The sequence below is a fragment of the Lycorma delicatula genome, chromosome 1, assembly GCF_047948215.1.
Source record: "Lycorma delicatula isolate Av1 chromosome 1, ASM4794821v1, whole genome shotgun sequence".
Lineage (NCBI taxonomy): Eukaryota > Metazoa > Arthropoda > Insecta > Hemiptera > Fulgoridae > Lycorma > Lycorma delicatula.
The window spans coordinates 188,030,097-188,051,513 of record NC_134455.1 but is presented as its reverse complement, the minus strand read 5'-3'; the positions used below and the strand labels follow the sequence as shown (position 1 = coordinate 188,051,513).

The window sequence follows — 21,417 nt, the reverse complement described above, 5'->3', positions numbered from 1 at the left end:
AAACTTAATTAAAATAGAGAAAGGGGAAGATTACGTTTCACAGAGTTATTTGCTTACTTATGATGCAGTAGTGATTAGACTACAGATATTAATTTTCATAAACTTATGAAACTGGAAAGGTACTTTCAGATTTAAAAAAGTGTAATTAATTGCTGACAAGAAAGCAGGAGGAAAATGTAAAAAAAAAAAAAAATCACCACATTATCCGTATAATGTTCCTTTATTGAAAGGCAATTTACAGTGAATAAAAGATGTGGTAGAAGGTATACCATGAAGACCAGCAGTTTCAGAAGCATTGGTATGAGAGATTATTCTTTTCTGAAAAATATTCTTATGAGACAGGCTCAAGAACAAATCCACCTAAATAATATTTGCAGATCTGGACAAGGCAAGAGAATTACAGGATGTTAGAAATTTTAATGAAACTAAATAAAATAATTATTTACCAATAACTGTAAAACAATAAGGTGGCTGTGAAAATAGATTTAGATCAGCAAACTCCATTTCAACAATCTGTTGCTTCTTTCCGAGGCAACTCCTGAACATGTGGAACATCTTCATTGAAAGGAATGTAGCAAGAATAAAATATCAACAGCCAAAACTATGTTTAAAATAATATTTAATACAATTCCTATAGACGGCTGATATTAGGAAATGTTGGAAATAATTTCAGTCCATTGTGCTGGGATTTATTAAAAGTAAATAATTAAAACACTTTAGAGGATAGTAACACTACTAAAATGTATAATAAAAAGAGCACATAGTAAAGAAATGCAGTCTAATTGACAAAGGAATGAAGCAAGGGCAACCTTGCTTCATAAGAGGGACAGGTAAATAATGGTCTGTATAAATTTTCTTACTAAGTCAAGCAGAAGTGGCTTGTACTTGCCATGAGGATTATGTAAGAAGTTTCTTGTTATTATGTTAATCACCATTATTTATCAATGATAGAGATCATCTGATTTTCCCAGCAATATATGCCAAAATATTACAACCATATAATTTTTGATTGGCTGATTAGCAAAGACCTGATATCATATTTACATTTCTTAGCTTGATCTTCCTCCTCTATGAATCATGAGACCTTGCCGTTGGTGAGGGGGCTTGAGTGCTCAGGGATACAGAGTAGCTGGACCGAAGGTGCAACCATATCGGAGAGGTATCTGTTGAGAGCCAGACTAAGGAATGATTCCTGAAAGAGGGCAGCAGCTCTTTCAGTAGTTGTTAGGGGCGTGAGTCAGGACGACTTAAACGGCCGTATCAACATCACTCAGTCCTCTGAGTACTGCGCAGCTGAAAGCAATGGAAAACTACAGCTGCTTTTTTTCCAAGAAAATGTGGCTCTCTGCATTTTCACATAACAATAATGGAGGCACCTTCCTTGGTAAAATATTCCGGAGGTAAAATAGTCCCCCGTTCGGATCTCCGGGTGGGGACTACTAAGGAAGGGGTCACCAGAAAATTAAAAAATAACATTCTACGAGTCGGAGCGTGGAATGTTAGAAGCTTAAAAAAGGTTGGTAGGCTAGAAAATTTAAAAAGGGAAATGGGTAGGACAAATGTGGATATAGTAGGAATTAGTGAGGTTCGGTGGGAAGAGGAAGGCGACTTTTGGTCAGGTGATTTTAGAGTAATTAACTCAGCATCAAATAATGGGCAGGCAGGAGTAGGTTTCGTGATGAACAAGAAGATAGGGAGGAGAGTGGAGTATTTCAAAACGCATAGCGATAGAATCATTGTAATAAGGATAAAATCAAAACCTAAACCGACAACGATTGTTAACGTCTATATGCCTACAAGCGCCCATGATGATGATGAGGTAGAGTGTGTATACGAAGAGATTGATGAAGCAATTAAACACGTAAAAGGAGATGAAAATTTAATAATAGTTGGAGATTGGAATGCAAGCATTGGAGAAGGCAAGGAAGGAAATATAGTGGGTGAATACGGGCTGGGCAAAAGGAATGAAAGAGGGGACCGACTTATAGAGTTTTGCACGAAGTATAATTTAGTAATTGCCAACACTCAATTTAAAAATCATAATAGAAGAATATACACTTGGAAAAAGCCAGGCGATACTGGAAGGTATCAGATAGATTATATCATGGTTAAGCAAAGATTTAGAAATCAACTCGTTGACTGCAAAACTTACCCTGGAGCAGACATTGATAGCGACCATAATTTGGTGATAATGAAATGTAGATTGGGGTTTAAAAACCTGAAGAAAAGGTGTCAGATGAATCGGTGGAATTTAGAGAAGCTTGAGGAAGAGGAGGTAAAGAAGATTTTTGAGGAGGACATCGCAAGAGGTCTGAGTAAAAAAGATAAGGTAGAAAATGTAGAAGAAGAATGGGAGAATGTTAAAAAGGAAATTCTTAAATCAGCAGAAGCAAACTTAGGCGGAATAAAGAGAACTGGTAGAAAACCTTGGGTTTCAGACGATATATTGCAGCTGATGGATGAACGTAGAAAATATAAGAATGCTAGTGATGAAGAAAGTGAAAGGAACTATCGGCAATTAAGAAATGCTATAAACAGGAAGTGCAAACTGGTGAAAGAAGAGTGGTGGATTAAAGAAAAGTGTTCAGAAGTGGAAAGAGAAATGAACATTGGTAAAATAGACGGAGCATACAGGAAAGTTAAGGAAAATTTTAATACATAAATTAAAATGTAATAATGTGTTAAACAAAGATGGAACACCAATATATAATACGAAAGGTAAAGTCGATAGATGGGTGGAATATATTGAAGAGTTATACGGAGGAAATGAATTAGAAAATGGTGTTATAGAGGAAGAAGAGGAAGTTGAGGAGGATGAAATGGGAGAAACAATACTGAGATCTGAATTTAAGAGAGCATTAAAAGATTTAAATGGCAGAAAGGCTCCTGGAATAGACGGAATACCTGTAGAATTACTGCGCAGTGCAGGTGAGGAAGCGATTGATAGATTATACAAACTGGTGTGTAATATTTATGAAAATGGGGAATTTCCATCAGACTTCAAAAAAAGTGTTATAGTTATGATACCAAAGAAAGCAGGGGCAGATAAATGTGAAGAATACAGAACAATTAGTTTAACTAGTCATGCATCAAAAATCTTAACTAGAATTTTATACAGAAGAATTGAGAGGAGAGTGGAAGAAGTGTTAGGAGAAGACCAATTTGGTTTCAGGAAAAGTATAGGGACAAGGGAAGCAATTTTAGGCCTCAGATTAATAGTAGAAGGAAGATTAAAGAAAAACAAACCAACATACTTGGCGTTTATAGACCTAGAAAAGGCTTTCGATAACGTAGACTGGAATAAAATGTTCAGCATTTTAAAAAAATTAGGGTTCAAATACAGAGACAGAAGAACAATTGCTAACATGTACAGGAACCAAACAGCAACAATAACAATTGAAGAACATAAGAAAGAAGCCCTAATAAGAAAGGGAGTCCGACAAGGATGTTCCCTATCGCCGTTACTTTTTAATCTTTACATGGAACTAGCAGTTAATGATGTTAAAGAACAATTTAGATTCGGAGTAACAGTACAAGGTGAAAAGATAAAGATGCTACGATTTGCTGATGATATAGTAATTCTAGCCGAGAGTAAAAAGGATTTAGAAGAAACAATGAACGGCATAGATGAAGTCCTACGCAAAAACTATCGCATGAAAATAAACAAGAACAAAACAAAAGTAATGAAATGTAGTAGAAATAATAAAGATGGACCACTGAATGTGAAAATAGGAGGAGAAAAGATTATGGAGGTAGAAGAATTTTGTTATTTGGGAAGTAAAATTACTAAAGATGGACGAAGCAGGAGCGATATAAAATGCCGAATAGCACAAGCTAAACGAGCCTTCAGTAAGAAATATAATTTGTTTACATCAAAAATGAATTTAAATGTCAGGAAAAGATTTTTGAAAGTGTATGTTTGGAGTGTCGCTTTATATGGAAGTGAAACTTGGACAATCGGAGTATCTGAGAAGAAAAGATTAGAAGCTTTTGAAATGTGGTGCTATAGGAGAATGTTAAAAATCAGATGGGTGGATAAAGTGACAAATGAAGAGGTATTGCGGCAAATAGGTGAAGAAAGTAGCATTTGGAAAAATATAGTAAAAAGAAGAGACAGACTTATAGGCCATGTACTAAGGCATCCTGGAATAGTCGCTTTAATATTGGAAGGACAGGTAGAAGGGAAAAATTGTGTAGGCAGGCCACGTTTGGAGTATGTAAAACAAATTGTTGGGGATGTAGGATGTAGAGGGTATACTGAAATGAAACGACTAGCACTAGATAGGGAATCTTGGAGAGCTGCATCAAACCAGTCAAATGACTGAAGACAAAAAAAAAAAAAAAAAAGCTTGATCTTGATCTAAAATTTTTATTTTACATAAAATATTTCTCTAAAATTTTTTATTTTACATAAAATATTTCTCTAATTTTCTGACATGTTCAAAAATTTGGAAAGTTATGACTACATTTAAATATGGGCTTTAAAACTGAAAGATTTGTAAAACTTTACACAAAATATAAATAAACTATAATCTGAAAGTCAATATCACCTGAAGTATATTATAAGTCTTCAACATCTGATAAATCTGTCATTTTCATCACTATCATTTTCTAAGTTCACTACAATGTGTTGTAAGTGGTCATCCTACAATCCTTCTTTATGAAAATCTTCTACTTGAAGGTTTTCTGCATGTCTAACACATCTTCTCCAGTAATCTTTATTGTTAAGCAGTTTACGGCATTTTCCAATAACGGTTTTATGTCATTTATTTGAGATTTACTGTTTTCAACTGCTTCCTCACCTTATCTGTGCCCAAATTAGCTTGACTGGGTTATACTGGCAATATTATAGTGGTAATCATAGTCCGTATTTTTCTCTGTGTTCATTAACAATAGACAGTAATTCGGGAATTCTGTGAAAAGGTTTGTGTGGTATTTTCTTCTCTTCTAGCCAAGGAACAATTTCTGCCTTTTTTATGCTGGTCACTGGCACTTTCTCTTTAAGCTTCCAACGATTGCAAAAAATTTATGAACCATTCTCTGAATATATCAATCACTATTCATTTCTTGGTGGAAGTCCCTCCTTGTATGCTTGACTGAAAAACGAGAGCACAGTCTCTAAAACCAAGTTTATAGCAACTAGAATGGCATATAATTTTACAGGTTCCTTTCCCAACTGGAATCTTAAGCCATCACTGCTTGCTGAATTCTGAAAGATGTATTTCCTGGAATGATTCTGGTTTACTCAAGTTTCATTTGGTCAAATTATTGGTCAAGAATTTTTTTGTATAATTTTGTGCATTTTCTTTAAACTGTTAACCCAAGCAAGAACAATGTCAGACCTCTGTATCAAAAATTTTCTGCCGTCGTTACACTAATGAAAGTGAACCTTAATTGTATTACAATTATGGAGCATATTCCATACGCAATACATTCCTGGTAAAATTTATTTTTATTGGGAACGTAAAAGTTTTTTATGTTCCTGGTTTTTTCAAACCGTCTCAATTTTTTTTCAAAATGTCTAATTTTACAGCAAACTGGATACTCTCCTCTATCGTAAAATTCTGAATGGAATGATGAACTATATCTTTGTTAAAATCATCTAGATCAGTTACTCAATTTGTATAAAGTATTTTTTCCGAAGCAATTCAAAAAAATGTTCACATAATTTCCTTGGGCTGATGTATTTTCATTACCTTCATGACAAACATTTTGTACAGTATGCACTGATAATGCACTCAGTTGTGGTCACTTCCTGCGTTGCTTTAAATCTCCTTAATAGTAGCATTAGGTTTGCTATGAGAAGTTCTTTAAATAATTATATACCCTGTAAATAACTTTTTTAGATTGTTTCCAAGGATGAGGACTGTTTGCTTCCATTTTAACTTACATGCTTACACAATTAAAATAAAGTAACTATCAAAATTAAAGATCAGCCAAACAAACTGCCTGTCAAATTGATATAAAACTGCATTTTAGTTCTGATGCATCCGAAATTGTTATTACATTGAGCTTGTCTTTGGCTCTAATTTGAGCTAGTGGTTGAGTGCATGATGCAGAGTTTTTGCAACATCAGCATCTTAATAGAACATATACATTTTTTGTTTTTCTTTGCTGAGTTTGGTACTTGGGTTAGATTTGACGTACACCTCAATCATCGAGAGCCCTTCAAAACTTATTTTATCTACTAACAAGTAAATGTTATAAGCAAGGATTTGGCCTAGTCAAATCTAGTCCTGTTTACACCCTTTGGGTATAGGCTGTAATCTGAGGTCTTGCAACTGCTTGTTTGAACAAGTATTTGTGAGATTGATCCATTAGTGGCTAAGAGGTGCTGAGTGACGGGGATTTATAGGCCTCCTGATTTATAGGGATTTATAGCAGTTGTCATATTTGTGGGCTTGCCCATATTTACTAGTAGTAGATACAACAGGATTTAGATAGTCTTTGTTAGTTTGACTTTGTAAAGTATTCTGGCAGAAATGCCAGAAGACTGATTTGAGGAAACAGCCCAAGCTAAACAAGGTAGGGCTGGTGAAGTGATAGAAGTAAGAATCAATTATTCCTCTGCCTCCTCAGGTGAGGAATATCTCAGGTGAGGCAGTGGCAAATGTTTCTACCTGGATTTCATGAGATAATCTGCTTAATGAGTTTTTTAGGGCTTCTTTATAAAGAATCTGCGAAACACTTTGGCTTTGGTTAGGAGTAGGATTATTTCCAAGGTAAAGGGATTTAAGGCAACATTCTCTACCTTGGTTCAGAGTTTTGAGGCACTGGTTTCTGAGCCAATGGAAGTAAAGGAGGTGATTGTGAAGGAAACAGTAACATTTCCTACTAGGAGTCTTTTCTAGGTCTGTGGAACCTCAATGGAAGTGCTATGCAGAGGTTTTGATAGTAAGTGAGGCCAGCCTGTTGAAAATCAGCTGGTGGTTATTTTTCTGAAGAAGCCCGAGGGTTTGGCAAAAATAACCAAGGAAATAAGAGAACTTTCAAGTTACTCTTTGTAAAAAGAGGTCCAGCCTGAAGATAAGAAATATACGAGAAACCCAGAGGGGATTGGTTGTTGTCACTGATGACAGACTGTGAGGTTATTTTTGAGTCTTTAAAGGCTGAAAAAGTAGAGGTAAGGATTGATCCTAAATGTAAATGGCAACCAAAAGTTATTGTCATGATATGGATTGTTGTCTCCGGATGATAAGTTCATGACTGGTCACAGGGCAAAATATCAATTTGGATGAGGCAACTTTTTGGGGTGAATGTCGGTTCCTGTTTAAAACAGATAAACATGAGGCAGAGTGTAATCATACACTGTTGATGGTGGGACCTAGCATTCTACAAAAATTTGTTTTTGATGTAGGGTTGTTTGTGAACTTCTCTTGTAATATGAAGGAATTTATAGATGTCCTGTACTGTTTTAAGTGTTGCTTTGGGCACAGGGCAAAGATCTGCCAGTCGCTGTTGCTGTGTGCTCATTGCGGAGAGGAAGGGGATTGTCCCAAGAAGAATGGGGGATTGATTTATGTCAGTTGTAAAGAGGCTGCGCAAAGAGCATAAGCACTCTGTGGACAGTAAGGATTTTGGGTCTTACTTTGAGAGCTATGGAGATGTACATAAATTGATTGAATGGTTAATTTCAGGCAATTGAATGCTCAGGGTGCTTACATTATGTACATTGAATTAGGTTAGATTGTAGATTAAAGGGATCTGGATGTGGTTCTTTTGCAGCATCCTTATGTTGTGGCAGGTGACCTGCCAGGCTTTAGTGGCTCGCAGAAGTTTCTGTGTGGTCCTGCTAGTATGTCCACTATTCTGTGCAGGAGACATCTGGATTAAGTCTTTGTTTGGAAGCTATCTGATTTTCACCATGTTGTTGTGAAGTTGGTAATTGGGGACTTGCAACTTTATGTTCTGTGTTTGTGTTTTCAGCCTATTGAGCATCATTTAGAGAAATGGGACAGGTGGATGAGAAAGGGAAGTGGGTAGAGTTTCAATGCAGATCACAATTTCAAGGTTTATTATATTTTGGGTGAATTGCCAACCTTTGCAGGAATGGTGGATAGTAGAAGGTTGATTGATGGGACAAATATAGACATGACATTTGGAAGGAATATTCCTGGGACTGTTTGCTGATGGACAGTAGTTGATGAGTGTTCCAGTGATCACTGTCTGATTGCGTTTCAGATCGCAAATGTCCTTGGTGAGGTGTACCGGTGTAATGTTCCTATTAGCAGGGGCGTTTCCTGTACAGAAAGGAAGAGTGGCAAAAATTTGTCGATATATTATCAGCCAGTTGTCATGTCTTGGGTTGGAGTTTGGAAGTGATGGATTTGGAGAAGTTAGTAGAGAAGGTATCTCTTGCTTATGTGGATGCTTCCATGTCGTTCTGGTTGGGAGAGAATTACTAGTGGTGGGTAAGAGTGACCCTACATGACAAGCATAACTCGCTTTCAAGTATAGGGATTAGAAGACCTGATATTTTCATATGATTCAAACAGAAAACAGGGATTCTTGGTGTTCTTGTGTGCAGGATCAAGGTAATAAGGATTCCTGAGTGTTGTTTACAGGATTTTGGGACATAAACAAAAGAAAGATGTTCTTCTGTCTGCTCTCTCGACCCAGCACGGTGTACTGACTAACAAAACGGAAATATTGTGCACTGTTAAATGATTTACTGTTAGATGATGATGTGGAGGGTGAGTGTCAATATCCTGTGTACTAGGCATTAGGCCGCTTCTTTTCGTTGTATGGCATCTTTGGGGATTTTACTGAGGCTGAGTTGCAGCAGGTTGTTTGTAGTTTGCAAGACATAAGGGTCCTGGGTATGATGGAATCACTGTGGAACTCCTTATTAGCTTGTTGGGTGTAAGTATAGGTGGAATAATGAAGTTCTGAATAGAATGCTTTTTGCTGGCTATTTTCTGCTTTGCTGGAAGAGAGGTGTGGCTTCATTTTAAAGGTGGTGACAAGGATCCTACTATGAGTTTATTGTACAGGTCTCTGATGCTTCTGCCAGTGCTTGGTAAGGTATTTGAGAAGGTACTGTATTTGCAGATTAATGGAAGGTTGGCCTCCTGAAATCTCTTGATGGGGAACTAGTATGCTTTTTGACCGGGGAAAGGTAGGATGAAATTTTAAAAGTGACTGACATCATTACTAACTCTGACTCTGCATATGTCCTGGATATAATTTTGGATATATCTGGGGCATTTAACAACTTGTGGTAGTCTTCTGCCTTGTATCAATTACAACGGCGGGTATGTATGTGTGATGAGTTCAGAGTGCTAAAAAGTTACTTTTATAATCGACATGTAGTACTTTGTGATGGTGGCACTTCGGTGAGTAAGATGCTGTCCAAGGGATGTCCCCAAGGCAGTATGATGGGTCCTCTGCTTTGGGTTATGGTGTTTAACTCTCTTGCGGTTGAGGTTGCCCAGTAGATGTCATGCCATCGCTTGTGCTTATGCTTTACGTAATCTGGTATTGAGGGTCTAGAAGGTGAGCTCTAGTAATGCCTGTCAGAGCTAGTAATGGAGGGGTTGGTGTGGTGACTGAAACTGTTTTAGAACAGGTCTTCCCATTTGGAGTCAGGATGATATAAAACTGTAATCTGAAATGGTCAAAATTGTATAACAAAATAAAAGTTGCATATACAGTGACAAACATGATGTAACAACGTCTTGAACGAGTAAATATAGAGTATTATAAATAACAATTAAATTGAATAAAATAAATGATAAGTATACCAGTTTTTTTATTTAACAAAAGATTTGCCTCTGTATGTGACTGTTACTCAATAACAATAAAATCAGGAATGAAATAGCTCGATCATAAAATATATGGCAAAACAATTACAATTTTTTAAAATAAGATAATCTTATTATGTATGTAAAATACCTTAAGCGTGGCTATTGAAAAATTTGATTGCAATTTTTGTGATTTAGTTATCTACTTAAAATATTATATTTGTGAATTGGCTTATTAGATTTTTGATGCTAAATGATGGATGTGGTGATGTACTGGTCATATGTGCTCCGTGTTGCTCAAAATGCAACTGTGGGGGGGGGGGGGGGCAAGATGAGGATGTTGTGTGACCTTCCTAGCAAGATGATTTCAAATCTATTAGTAGGCTTTATAACTAGGTATAACTCTGCTACTGTAGGATATTAATCAGTCTGGGTTGAGCTCTCCAAAAAGGAAACATATATTTACCTAGCATACACTTTTAGACAATCATATATATATATACAGTAAAATCTAGCAATGGTGAAACTTTGCTGGGGTCACAATCTCCGTGGCGAAGTGGTAGCATCTCGGACTATTAATCACAGGTTCCGGGTTTGAATCCCAATCAGGCAGAGCATTTTCCACATGCTACAAAATTTGCATTTCATATTCCCAAGCACAAGGTTTGAGCTTATACGGTGATTAATCATCCCCCAAAAAAATTGCTTTTAAACTTAACATGATATAAAGAAAAACTAATTTCAACAGATTTTATTCTAATGATTATTGTTTACGCCGTTGGCATAAAGTCGTTTTATTCCAATGAATTCAAGGTTATGGTCGAGTCTTGTAGTTTACAGGCTTGGTAATTTATTTTGCATTTTTGTAAGGCTTATCTACGTGTATTTTTAAATAGGTTATTTGGATTTATTTTCAATATCAATTTCTCTCAGGCTCCAGCTTGTCTGACTATTGCATCATCGTATTGGTGCTTATTTCTATCACGCATTATTTCATTGCTGTTTAGTCTTAATGTATATATTAGGCTTAGTGTTTTTTTATTCTCAACCAATTTCAATATTGTCATAGTTCCTAGAAGTCTATTTCTCTTTGTCTGCCCTGATGTCATTTCTTCAACTTGCGTATTCAGAAATTATTTTTATCAGTCTTATGTAATTCTTTAGTGGGCTGCTCGCTTAAATTATTTTTGTTATGTCTTCGTTCCCGAATTCCACACAGTTTCTCTAATCGTTCTCATACTAAGACTAAGACACTACTCTTGTTGTCAACACACACACACACTCTTCTGTCCATTGCTTTGTTTGCTTCCCCTACTTCTCACCACGCCAGCTTTGTTCATTCTAGTTCAGACTTTCACGTTGTGCGGATCCTGGTCCTCTTGGAGGACCAGGGTTCGATGTTTTCTTTCTTTCGCTTAATGTTAATACTTTCGTCGTCTTTGCACTTATAAACGTTGCGGTATTTCTCTGTTAAAATATTTTCTACTTCTACTCGTCAGTTTTTCGTGATTTCACAGTTTTCTATGTTCGTCCAGCCTCGTTTCTTTTTTAAGTTATTCTTCAAACTCACTACATTACGTCTATGTTGAAAGTGCTTCAATTACTACAAACTGCCATTTCTATCGACGCCGAATCTTCTCGAATTGCAGATTATATTTTCCTCCATCCAGAATCTCCAACCTCGTTGCTACATATCTGAGATACTACGTATTAGTCTAACTCTACACCACGTCTCACCCCTGCATTCCTGATACACCACGGCGGACTACGCCCAGGAATTACTACTGTATGTATTCATTTACCTTCATTTACGAGTTCGTCGTTTACTAATATTTGTGTGCTACAGGCAAGTTTAATTTTCATTATTTATTACGTTTAAACAGTTATTTTACCAGTAAAAATTTGTGGAACATTCAGTTCATCGTACCTTATGCATTTTCACTTTCAAGTGTAGTTTACAAAACCATTTACTCACTTAAGTACAGTCACACAACAGGTTACTTACATAAGGTTGTGTCATTGTTCAGCTGCAACCTATTTTACGTACTTTATTAATTTCAATTTTGTAGTTATGATAATTAACTCTACAATTTAATCTTGTATCTTGTTAATCCTCGAGATTAATCTTTTTCTACTCATGAACTGTGTTCATAATACTGTTCTAAAATTAACCTAAAATAATTTATTCCTGATGTGCAATTATGTTTTAGGACTTTGCAATTTTATATTTTCAAGAATGCTTATTTACCAAAATTAACTCTATTTACATATTATTACTTATTTCAATTTGATTATTGTAATCAAATTATTGTAACTCTTTTTTATACTGAAATTATTGTAATTCATTTTTATAAGTTAATGACATTTGTTCATTCCTAATTTTCAATATTACTGCATTTGTCAGCAATGCAATAGTTTTTCAGACATACTATGTTTATTGATGTTATGTTTTTCTAAATTTATAATTAAAAATAAGGTATTTTATGTTCTCTTGTTTTCAGGCTTTGTTAAAATTGTATATTGCCAAAATGTGTATTTAAAAATGTACATTCATGTATTTTCTCATTTAATATCATTGTTCATATGCTGATTTCAGTTGATATTCTTATGTATCTTTAAATTATGTTATTTTCATAATTTCTTTTTAGTTTTTAAGGTTATGATTTAACATAAGTTCAGTTGTTTTCTTTCTCATTAAAGTCCAATTTCTTTTGGCAAATACGAGCTGTGTTTTTTTGTTAACTTTACCCAACAATTATAATAAAACAAGTATTCAAAAATTAGAAAACAGAGAGCAAAACTGGAAAACAGATTCTACAAAGAAATGCCAGTAAAAACATTTTCTAATCTAATGATTAACCTAATTAAAATTTTAATTAGGCTAATCATATTGGGGGAATAAAGATATTTTCAAGTCAAGTTAAAAAACATGTTAAGAAAACATTTCTCTTTTAGAAATCAATAGTAACAAATATAAATTCTTTATTCTTGAAAAAATACATATAAAAGAAACAATGAAAATATAAGTAACAAATAAGTAATATTTAAATATATCAACTGTACAAAAAATGACATCAGGGTTTTAATTTGTTATAATACCTCTTGGTTGAGATGAGCAGTATTGATTTAAGGCTAGAATCAAAGAGTAAAAAAGGACAGTTTTAGCTGTAAGATGGCTGTAGATTGATTTCCCATCTTGACAACGTCATTAGCAAAGATGGCAACATTTGAACAGAAAACCTTCTGTGTTATTCAGTTTTCTAATCTGTTACATTTCAACATGCATTCCATAGAAAGTTTAATTGTAATCCATAGCGACAATAACATTCGTCGAAGGCATAACCAGTGGAAATAATCAGACATCTGTGTAAAGGAAATAGTAGAGTATGAACAAGGGTGTCAGAAGAAAATGATGAATGTCAGGAAGTCCCTGCACAGTCATAAAAATCTATAGGGAAACTAACTGCTAGCTAGCGATGCCAGTATGGAATGTTATCAGGAAATGCTTACATATGTATCCATATCATTTGCATCTAATATAGGCTTTGAATCCTACCAGCCACACTGTGCATGTCAACTTTGCAATTGAAATGTTGTAGCATGAAGGTGATGACTTCCTTGATCATATTGTGTTTAGTGCTGAATCATCATTCCATCTTAGTGGAAAATTTAAGTCACATAATGTCTGTATCTGGGATTTAGAAAAGTCCCATGAACTTTTGCAATATGAAAGGGACTCCTCAAAATTAAACGTTTTTTAATACTCTGACAGCAAGTTAATGGGCCATTATTTTTTGCTAAAACAAAGAAAACAGTTGTTGCTTATTTAGTTATACTTGTACATGGCTTTTTCCTCATTTGCAAGACTGACCAGAGAATTTTATTTAGCAACAAGATGGTGAGCCTTCTCATAGCATAACTCTATATGGTATTGGTTAAATTACATTTTTCTCCAACTGCTGGGTTGGTTGTCATGGACCCAATGACAGTGCTTGTTTGCGGTGGCTTCCAAGGTCACCCAATGATCCTATTCCTTTAGGGTTTTATTAAGCATTTTGTTATGTGCCACTGCTATCTATTGATCTACCAATTTAAGGCAAAAGACTGAAGTAGCTGTGCTTCCATTATGCAAGACATGCTGGTTAAAGTATGGAATGAACTATCCTATCAGTTGGATGTTTGTCGCGTGATGAAAGGTTGAACACTTGTAAGGAAAAACTGTAAGTTACTATTTCATTTTATTTGTGATTCATTACTGTACGTCAAAGTTAAGAGATATTAAATAAATTTAAAATCCTGATTTTCTTTTTTTAAACAGTATTTTACAAATAAAAATTTAAAATGTGATACCAAAACAACAGTTTCATTTTTTTTTCTGTGAAAAATGCTTTGTAAAACAGTTTCACTACCTATCAACATATTATAAAAACAACAGAATAATTCATTCTATTTCAATGTCAGAGATACAAAACATCTATCGCAATAATTAAAAAAATATAATTATATTTTTAGTTAACTGTAATAAAAAATTGATTCAGAAAAATTAGATATCTGTAAGAAAGTACTCAACAGCAACCACAACTTGAAAGAAATTGAAAATTAATTTGAATAAAATTATATTTTATACATATATGTCCAGAATATACTGTTAATGAATCAATCATTAAAGCCATATATGCAATTCTCATCTGATTTTGGAGAAGAAGGAAAAGCAGCCCAAGATGTTACATTCTTATATTGCTATGTTGCTGATCCTTGGCTTACATCACATCCCTTGGCTTGTATCATAGACCCTTGGCTTACATCAGTACAATGACCTATTTATTTTACTAAATTATGTGAGTGACTGGTTTTGCAAAGAAAAAAAATATTTACTGAATCTTACATCTTTGTGATAACAGCAGTGCAATACATATTTGTTTATTACCTACCTTGACTTACCCTTCCTTCTGACTGAATTACCCATCTTGCAATGCTTCAAGCACTTTATTTTTTACTCTAATTCAGTATTTTTAACATAAATGCAATCTTGCAATTTGGATTTAGATTTTTTACCATCTGTTTGATCTGAAAATTTTAGTCTCAGATTTCTATTAATGCACTTTTACAATGTATGGTGTGGAGTTATTTATTTATATTTTTCATAATAAGTTTTTTTGCATAATGAATTACCTACCTGCATAATTGGATAATTTATCTTTATTGCCATAAATTCTTTCTAATATTATGGCTGAAAAAACCAAAATCAACAATCTCAAAGAGAATAAATACATCAAAAAATTACCATACTGGAAAAAAAACAAAATGAATTAATTATAAATTACAGAAAAACCTGTTCATGATAAAATCATACCATTTAACACCAAAACACAGTCTCCTATGCCAGATAATTTAACAATGCGTTCATTTTCAATTTCTCCTTTAACCTGAGTTGGCCGCCATTCAGATTTGTAATGACCTAAACCAGTTTGTCCATCAGCTCCCCAGCCACATGACCACACTTTTCCGGTTTCTGTCAAGAACAATCTGAAAAAAAATTATTCATTACTCAAAAGAAAATACTAGTCTATGATGAATGCAAAAGCAACTAATTACACATGATAGTCACAAACACTACTTTGTAGAATTTTAAAGCTGAATTTCTTAAAGATGAATCTGATAAAATTATATATATTTACTTATACAGTAGAATACTTTATTTTTGAAAATCTTTAAAACCTTCAAGAACAAACAAGAGTAATTACTAAATATCATGAAATTATACAAAGTAACTGCAAAGTTTTTGTATATATAATGAACAAAAATTTTAGAAGTAGTCAACCATTTTATTAACAATGATGCATCACAATTGAGGAGATGGAAGCAGGAAGGGCATGATGGGTACTGATGCCTTCTTTGCATGAAACTATTTATGTTACTATTTGATTCACGTCATAACATATGTACAAAATTTTATTGTTACATCTTCAAAATTGACTGAGTTATAAGCCTTTACATTTTTTTGTCAGATGCCCTATTTACGTAACATTTTGAAACCAAATTAATATTCACTTTTTGCAAGCAGGATATGTGATCAACAGTATATTAAAGCATGTTTATATAAATTATAATCATTACTTTGATGTATAAATTTAATAGTACTATGGTTTATTTTTTTAATTTTTGAAATGTAACTGTTGTTATTCATTCATAACATCCTTTGTGTTATTTGGTTAGAAGTGTCTTGCTGTGATTATAAAAATGAGTGAAAGTGATTATTTATTAAGTGATTCTGAATGCAATGATCTTGCAGAAAAGCCAGGTAAAATAGCTCTGTCAATGAATAGAAATGAAAAAGAAATAAATGTGAAGTGAACTGGCAGTCAGGGTTATGTTACACTAGCAGCATAAGTGAAACTGTTAACAAGTCATTCAAGTATGTGGATAATAATGGTTGCATTAAAAAATGCTGCAGGCAAGTAGGTTTTAATGATTAGGTTTTAACAGATTATAGAAAACAAAATATATTTTTTAAACAGTTGTATAATTAATAAAGAAAAAAATTGAAAAACTAGGCTCCAGTAAAAAAATTAATTATTTGTGGGAATACTTAGTTTCCACATGTTGAAGGAAAGAATTCAAGTTTGTTGTAAATCTATTTCAATCTACCTTCCAAATATCAGAAAATGGGCTTCTAGAGATTTTTGTTTTTCAACAGAGACAACAGCTTCAAGAAACTCCTCGCAACATTTCACTTAAACAAAGCTAAATCTCTAAAAAAAAATGGTAGCTGCACATAATGCTTTAAGGGAAGAAATAATTACTAAGTGCAAGGAACCAGATTCTAAAGTGTTCTAGTTGTGTAATTTGACAATGGCCAAAACTTGCAGTTACCCAAGTTAAATGTCAATACCCAGTTCTAAGCACTTGTTATAGCTAAATATTTTCAACAGCCACAATGATGGCTGTTCTGTAATTTAATATTACCTAAGAACAGCATAAAAACGATTCAAGGTACAGTGGCTTTGTGCTTGTTTGACTTTGTAGAGGAAAAATTAAAAATGGTAATTTTTCTGAAATAGTGTTTTTGGCTGATAAAGTGAGTAGGAAGAATAAGAATATTACAATAATTTCACTTCAGTGCAGTTTTTGGCTCATTATTTTTGCATAAAAATTACACAAATCTTTCAAATTCATGGATATAGTTATGGACAAATGATCACAACTATGATATATAAACAAAAAAACTGAAAACCATAGAAAATATATACACTGGTGATGGTTATATATCTCTAATTAACAAATTTTACTGTTATTGATTATACTATGCTGTTCAAGCAATGGGGAGAAGTAATAAAAAACCATTTACTATTCCAGAACCATTTATAAAAGGCTATGTATTCTATAAGACTGAGTTACACTAGTGTTGGGAATGTTTTGGATTCATCAACTTACTGTAGTAGCTAATTGCCATTCAATTTCTAAAAAATAGGTATATCTTCTGATGAAAATTTCTTATTAAATCTGTCATATACAAAACAAAATGTATTAAAGATATCAAAGGAAACAAAAATTGTAACACTGCACATAACAATTTGGAAACTGCAACAGAAACTAGAGTTACAATAGAGTGAAACAGAAAATGATTTAGAGAATGAAGGGCTTTTTGTTAAAAATAAAGATGTTGATATGGAAAAACTTTGACAAGGGTTTAAAGAACAATTAAATACAATGTTTGACACACAAATTCTAAAAATCAATATGAAATAGATTAAAAAAAAATTATTATTGAGCTTCATTGTAATTATTTGAAATATTGAGTTTTTATATATGATAATAAAACTGTTATTTTTAATAAAATCTTGTATTTAAATATTATTTTATATAAGAATGGTGTCTGCAGTCATTTTTTTAAATACTCATGAAAAAAATTTCAATGTTTTAAATTTACACATACTATTAAAGAGATAATTAATCAAACTTTTCTATTAGTATCTTGTTTAAAATATGAATGTACAGTAAAAATGATTATGCACATTACAAAACTTTGGAACTCATTTTCTCAAAACTTTACTTTTATGACTTATGCCCTTCTTGTATCAATCTTCTCAATTTTGATACAATGAAATTTTAAGACATTGTATCATAGTTATACAATGTTAAGTTTTTAGTATGAAAGTCATTAAAATCAATCAATAACAATTGTTATTGTAGTAGAAACACAAATACGCACTTACAGACTGCGTTAAACAAACAGGTTAAGATTATGCAAAATTCTATTTTTTCAAAAACTGATCTTTTTAAAGAATGTTCCATATTAAACAAGACTCTTCACACTACTTAGAGATATTTTTATTTACGTAGAAATTGTGCATAAAAAGTGGTAAATAGTAAGCTTTCCGCTTCTTTAATGACATAACAAGAAATTAGAATGGAATAGGAAAATATAACATGACTTCATATTAAGCTTTTACAGACTCAACTGGAAATTGGTTTCTTAAAATTGGAAGAGTGATAATAATGAAGCTGTCACTGACTCTTTGTGTACTATTACCTGCTATCTATTCAAATGATGAAATTGACTTAGGGATAATATTAAAAGCAAATTTAAAACTTAAAATGGATTTGGCTAATCGTCAGTACATGCACACAAGTTATTAATTTGTACAACCAAATACAGTTCTGGTAATTCAGTTGAGGAGTACTATTTCATCAAGAGCATGAGTTTCCATAATTATGTGTATCATTAGTTACTTTTCTATTTATTATCTTCTAGCAATATAAGATATAACAACTATAAAAATATCCTTCTTATATTTTTAATTAAAAATTTAATAATATTTAAGACGTTAGAAAAGTTAGTTACAATTTTATGATAACAGCAACAATTTGGTGACTGAATATCCACAGAAATGTGGAGAAAAAGGTAGACAATTAAAAGATGATCTTAATGCCAAAAACCTTTCTTTCAGAATTTTTTTAAATGGAAAAATTTTATTATATGAGAAACTACCTTATTACAGTTTTCTGATGCATATGATAAATTATTGACATCTCGCTGATAGATTATTAAGAAAAAAAGTTATGAACTTTCACAAATACCTAACACTAATTATATCTCCTGCTTGATTTAAAACATTCCTAGCAAAAGTGTATTTATTTATTGCTCAGAGATTTGATAGATAGCCATTATTCTCCTAACCCATTAGAAATATTCTTATAATTTATTAACTTCATACATTTTCTTAGGTGGCACCAATTCATGGCAGTGTCTTCTTTTTTACATATTACATACTTTAGAGAGGCATAGATTTTGTGAAAATGTTCTGTAGGGCTGCCATAGACAGTAATTTTTATGAATACTATCACTAATTCCTTCCCTGGATCAGGGAGATGTGTTCTTATCCTCTAACAACACAATCCCATCTTCACATTCGGCTTGCATCATTGGATGTTCAAAATTTTCTTTTTTAAATTCCCACCAAATAAAATAGCTCTTTAGAAGGGAAAATTGTTCTCAATAATCCGATAAATGGAAGAACTTATTACAATTTGAATGGTTGTATTACATTCTCATGATCTGACAGTTTTCTGAGGATTCTCTGTCTCTGACCATTCCTTTCGCATTACTCTGATTGTTCACTTTTACAACCTAATCTCTTCTACTAATACAATAGAAAAAAGTGGTTCTTTTATTAGTAGAAAATAATTATAATAGATTAATAGTGCAGCTAACTTAAGAAATTTAATATTTTGATATATTAGCTGTCAAATTCTATGTTAATGTAGTTAAGCATAAGTGTTTGAAAGATACTTCTCAAACAGATAAGAAATAGGCAATCAGAGCCTTCTCTTATAAATGTAAATAATGTATGTTCCTGGGTTTGAAACTTGATCAGGCATGGGATTTTTCATATGCTACAAATCTACATTTGGGCTAAATGATCATAGCAATTGATGCCTGCACACCCCATTAAAAAAAAAATATATATGTTTAAGTGAGCGTAAGTTAACTAATGTAATACTCACCCTTTAAATATTTAGATTGGTTTTATGCAGGTTATTTAATTAACTATAGAAGAAAGGAAACTCATGGGGGGGTGTTAACATTTTAATACACAATACAATTCTTTCTCAACATAGGGTATATAAAGTATAGTTGAAATAAATCAAATGGGAAGGTCAACGCTGATTCTATAACTCACTGAGAACAATTTAACACTTATAAAAAAATCAATAATTTAAGAGGAAATTTAATTAAATTATTAAAATTAACTATTTAAAATTTAGCTTATTTCATTAGTCATCTGATAATTATGTCTCTAGATAGTGTATCTTTCTATCAAAATTACAACAAATAACCATTAAATACCTTTATAAAAAGAATATCTAACAGAAGTAACTTATTATTAAACTGAAACGACTTCTCTCTTATCTATATAATTTTTGAAAAAACTGTTTTACCTATATTAATAATATATTTCTTCTAAATTTCCCATAGTTAATAGTAATTAGAATGGTTTTACAAAGGAGAAATCAACTATTACTGCTATTTATGATTTTATGTATTGTTTTGCTACTCACTGAATCGATCGTGAAATTTTTAATAATGCTGTCTAAGTATGTATTTTATGAAATCTGAGGAATCACATTACACTTATTTCAGTCCTTCCTTTAGATTAGCCTGTTAAGAAATGATATCACTCAGTCTCTGAAAGTTTAAAATTATCTTCATCAAAGAGGTATACCTTCAGTTTCATCTTCATGAAAATGAGGGGTCCACTTGCTATTTATTCTGGTAATGTGCTGATAATACTTCAGTGGTTGATGAACAACAAATATATTTTTATTATTAAACTAAATTTATTAAACAGCGTGTTAAGTTCTCAAAAAGGATTTAGGGCAATGTCTACTTTTAAAAATGTCTATGACTATTGCAATGGAATTACTCAACTTGTAATAATCATTATTTATAATCACAAGTGGTATTAATATTCATGTGATTGAGTCAATAAACTTTCTTAGTACTGGGGAAGACTGCTCATTGTTAATGTGCAGTCATGTTTAAATGGATTTATTTAAGAAATCATATTCCACAGCGTTTGCATTCTAAATGTTAAAGGATAGCTGCAGTCTTAAAGCTTTATTAATTATTTATCACGCTTGTTTTAAGAATCTCTTCAGATATGGCATTACGGTTTGGAGTTGCTGATGAAAGACTGACAAAATATTTTTATGAAAAGCATACGTAATACATTTTCTTCAGATATGTTGAAGCCATTCTGTAAACAGATTTTTTGAGAAATAAATTTCTATAGTTACTTTAAATTGTAATTTTATACACACACACACATACACATATATATTATATATATATATATAAAAGTGAGTGAGACAAAAGTTATGTACACTTTTCTTTCTAAAATTTATTTATACAAAGGGAGGGGTTCAACATGTATATCATTTTTCTACATACTCACCTCCCTTGTCCATGCACTTGATCCAGCAGTTGACAAGCGTGTTGTTCCTTCAATGAAGAGGGTTTTTGGTTAATCATGAAGTCACTTTTGCACTGCTTCCTGTACATCTAAGTCTGTGGAAAATCAATAACCTCGCAAAGCATTCTTGAGCAGGTCAAACAGATGAAATTTGGTGGAGTAAGATCTGGGCTGTAGGGAGGGTGTTCCAGTATCTC

General features: G+C 32.7%; 1 protein-coding gene across 1 annotated transcript in view; it reads right to left on the bottom strand.

Annotated features, from left to right (window-relative positions):
• The window catches only part of LOC142326159 (RCC1-like G exchanging factor-like protein), a 57,712-nt gene that overhangs the window by 15,191 nt on the left and 21,104 nt on the right, over positions 1-21,417 (bottom strand). Inside the window, exon 5 of the mRNA XM_075368406.1 lies at positions 15,097-15,269. Within this exon, the coding sequence (XP_075224521.1) occupies positions 15,097-15,269 (173 nt within the window). The remainder of the gene's footprint in view (positions 1-15,096; positions 15,270-21,417) is intronic.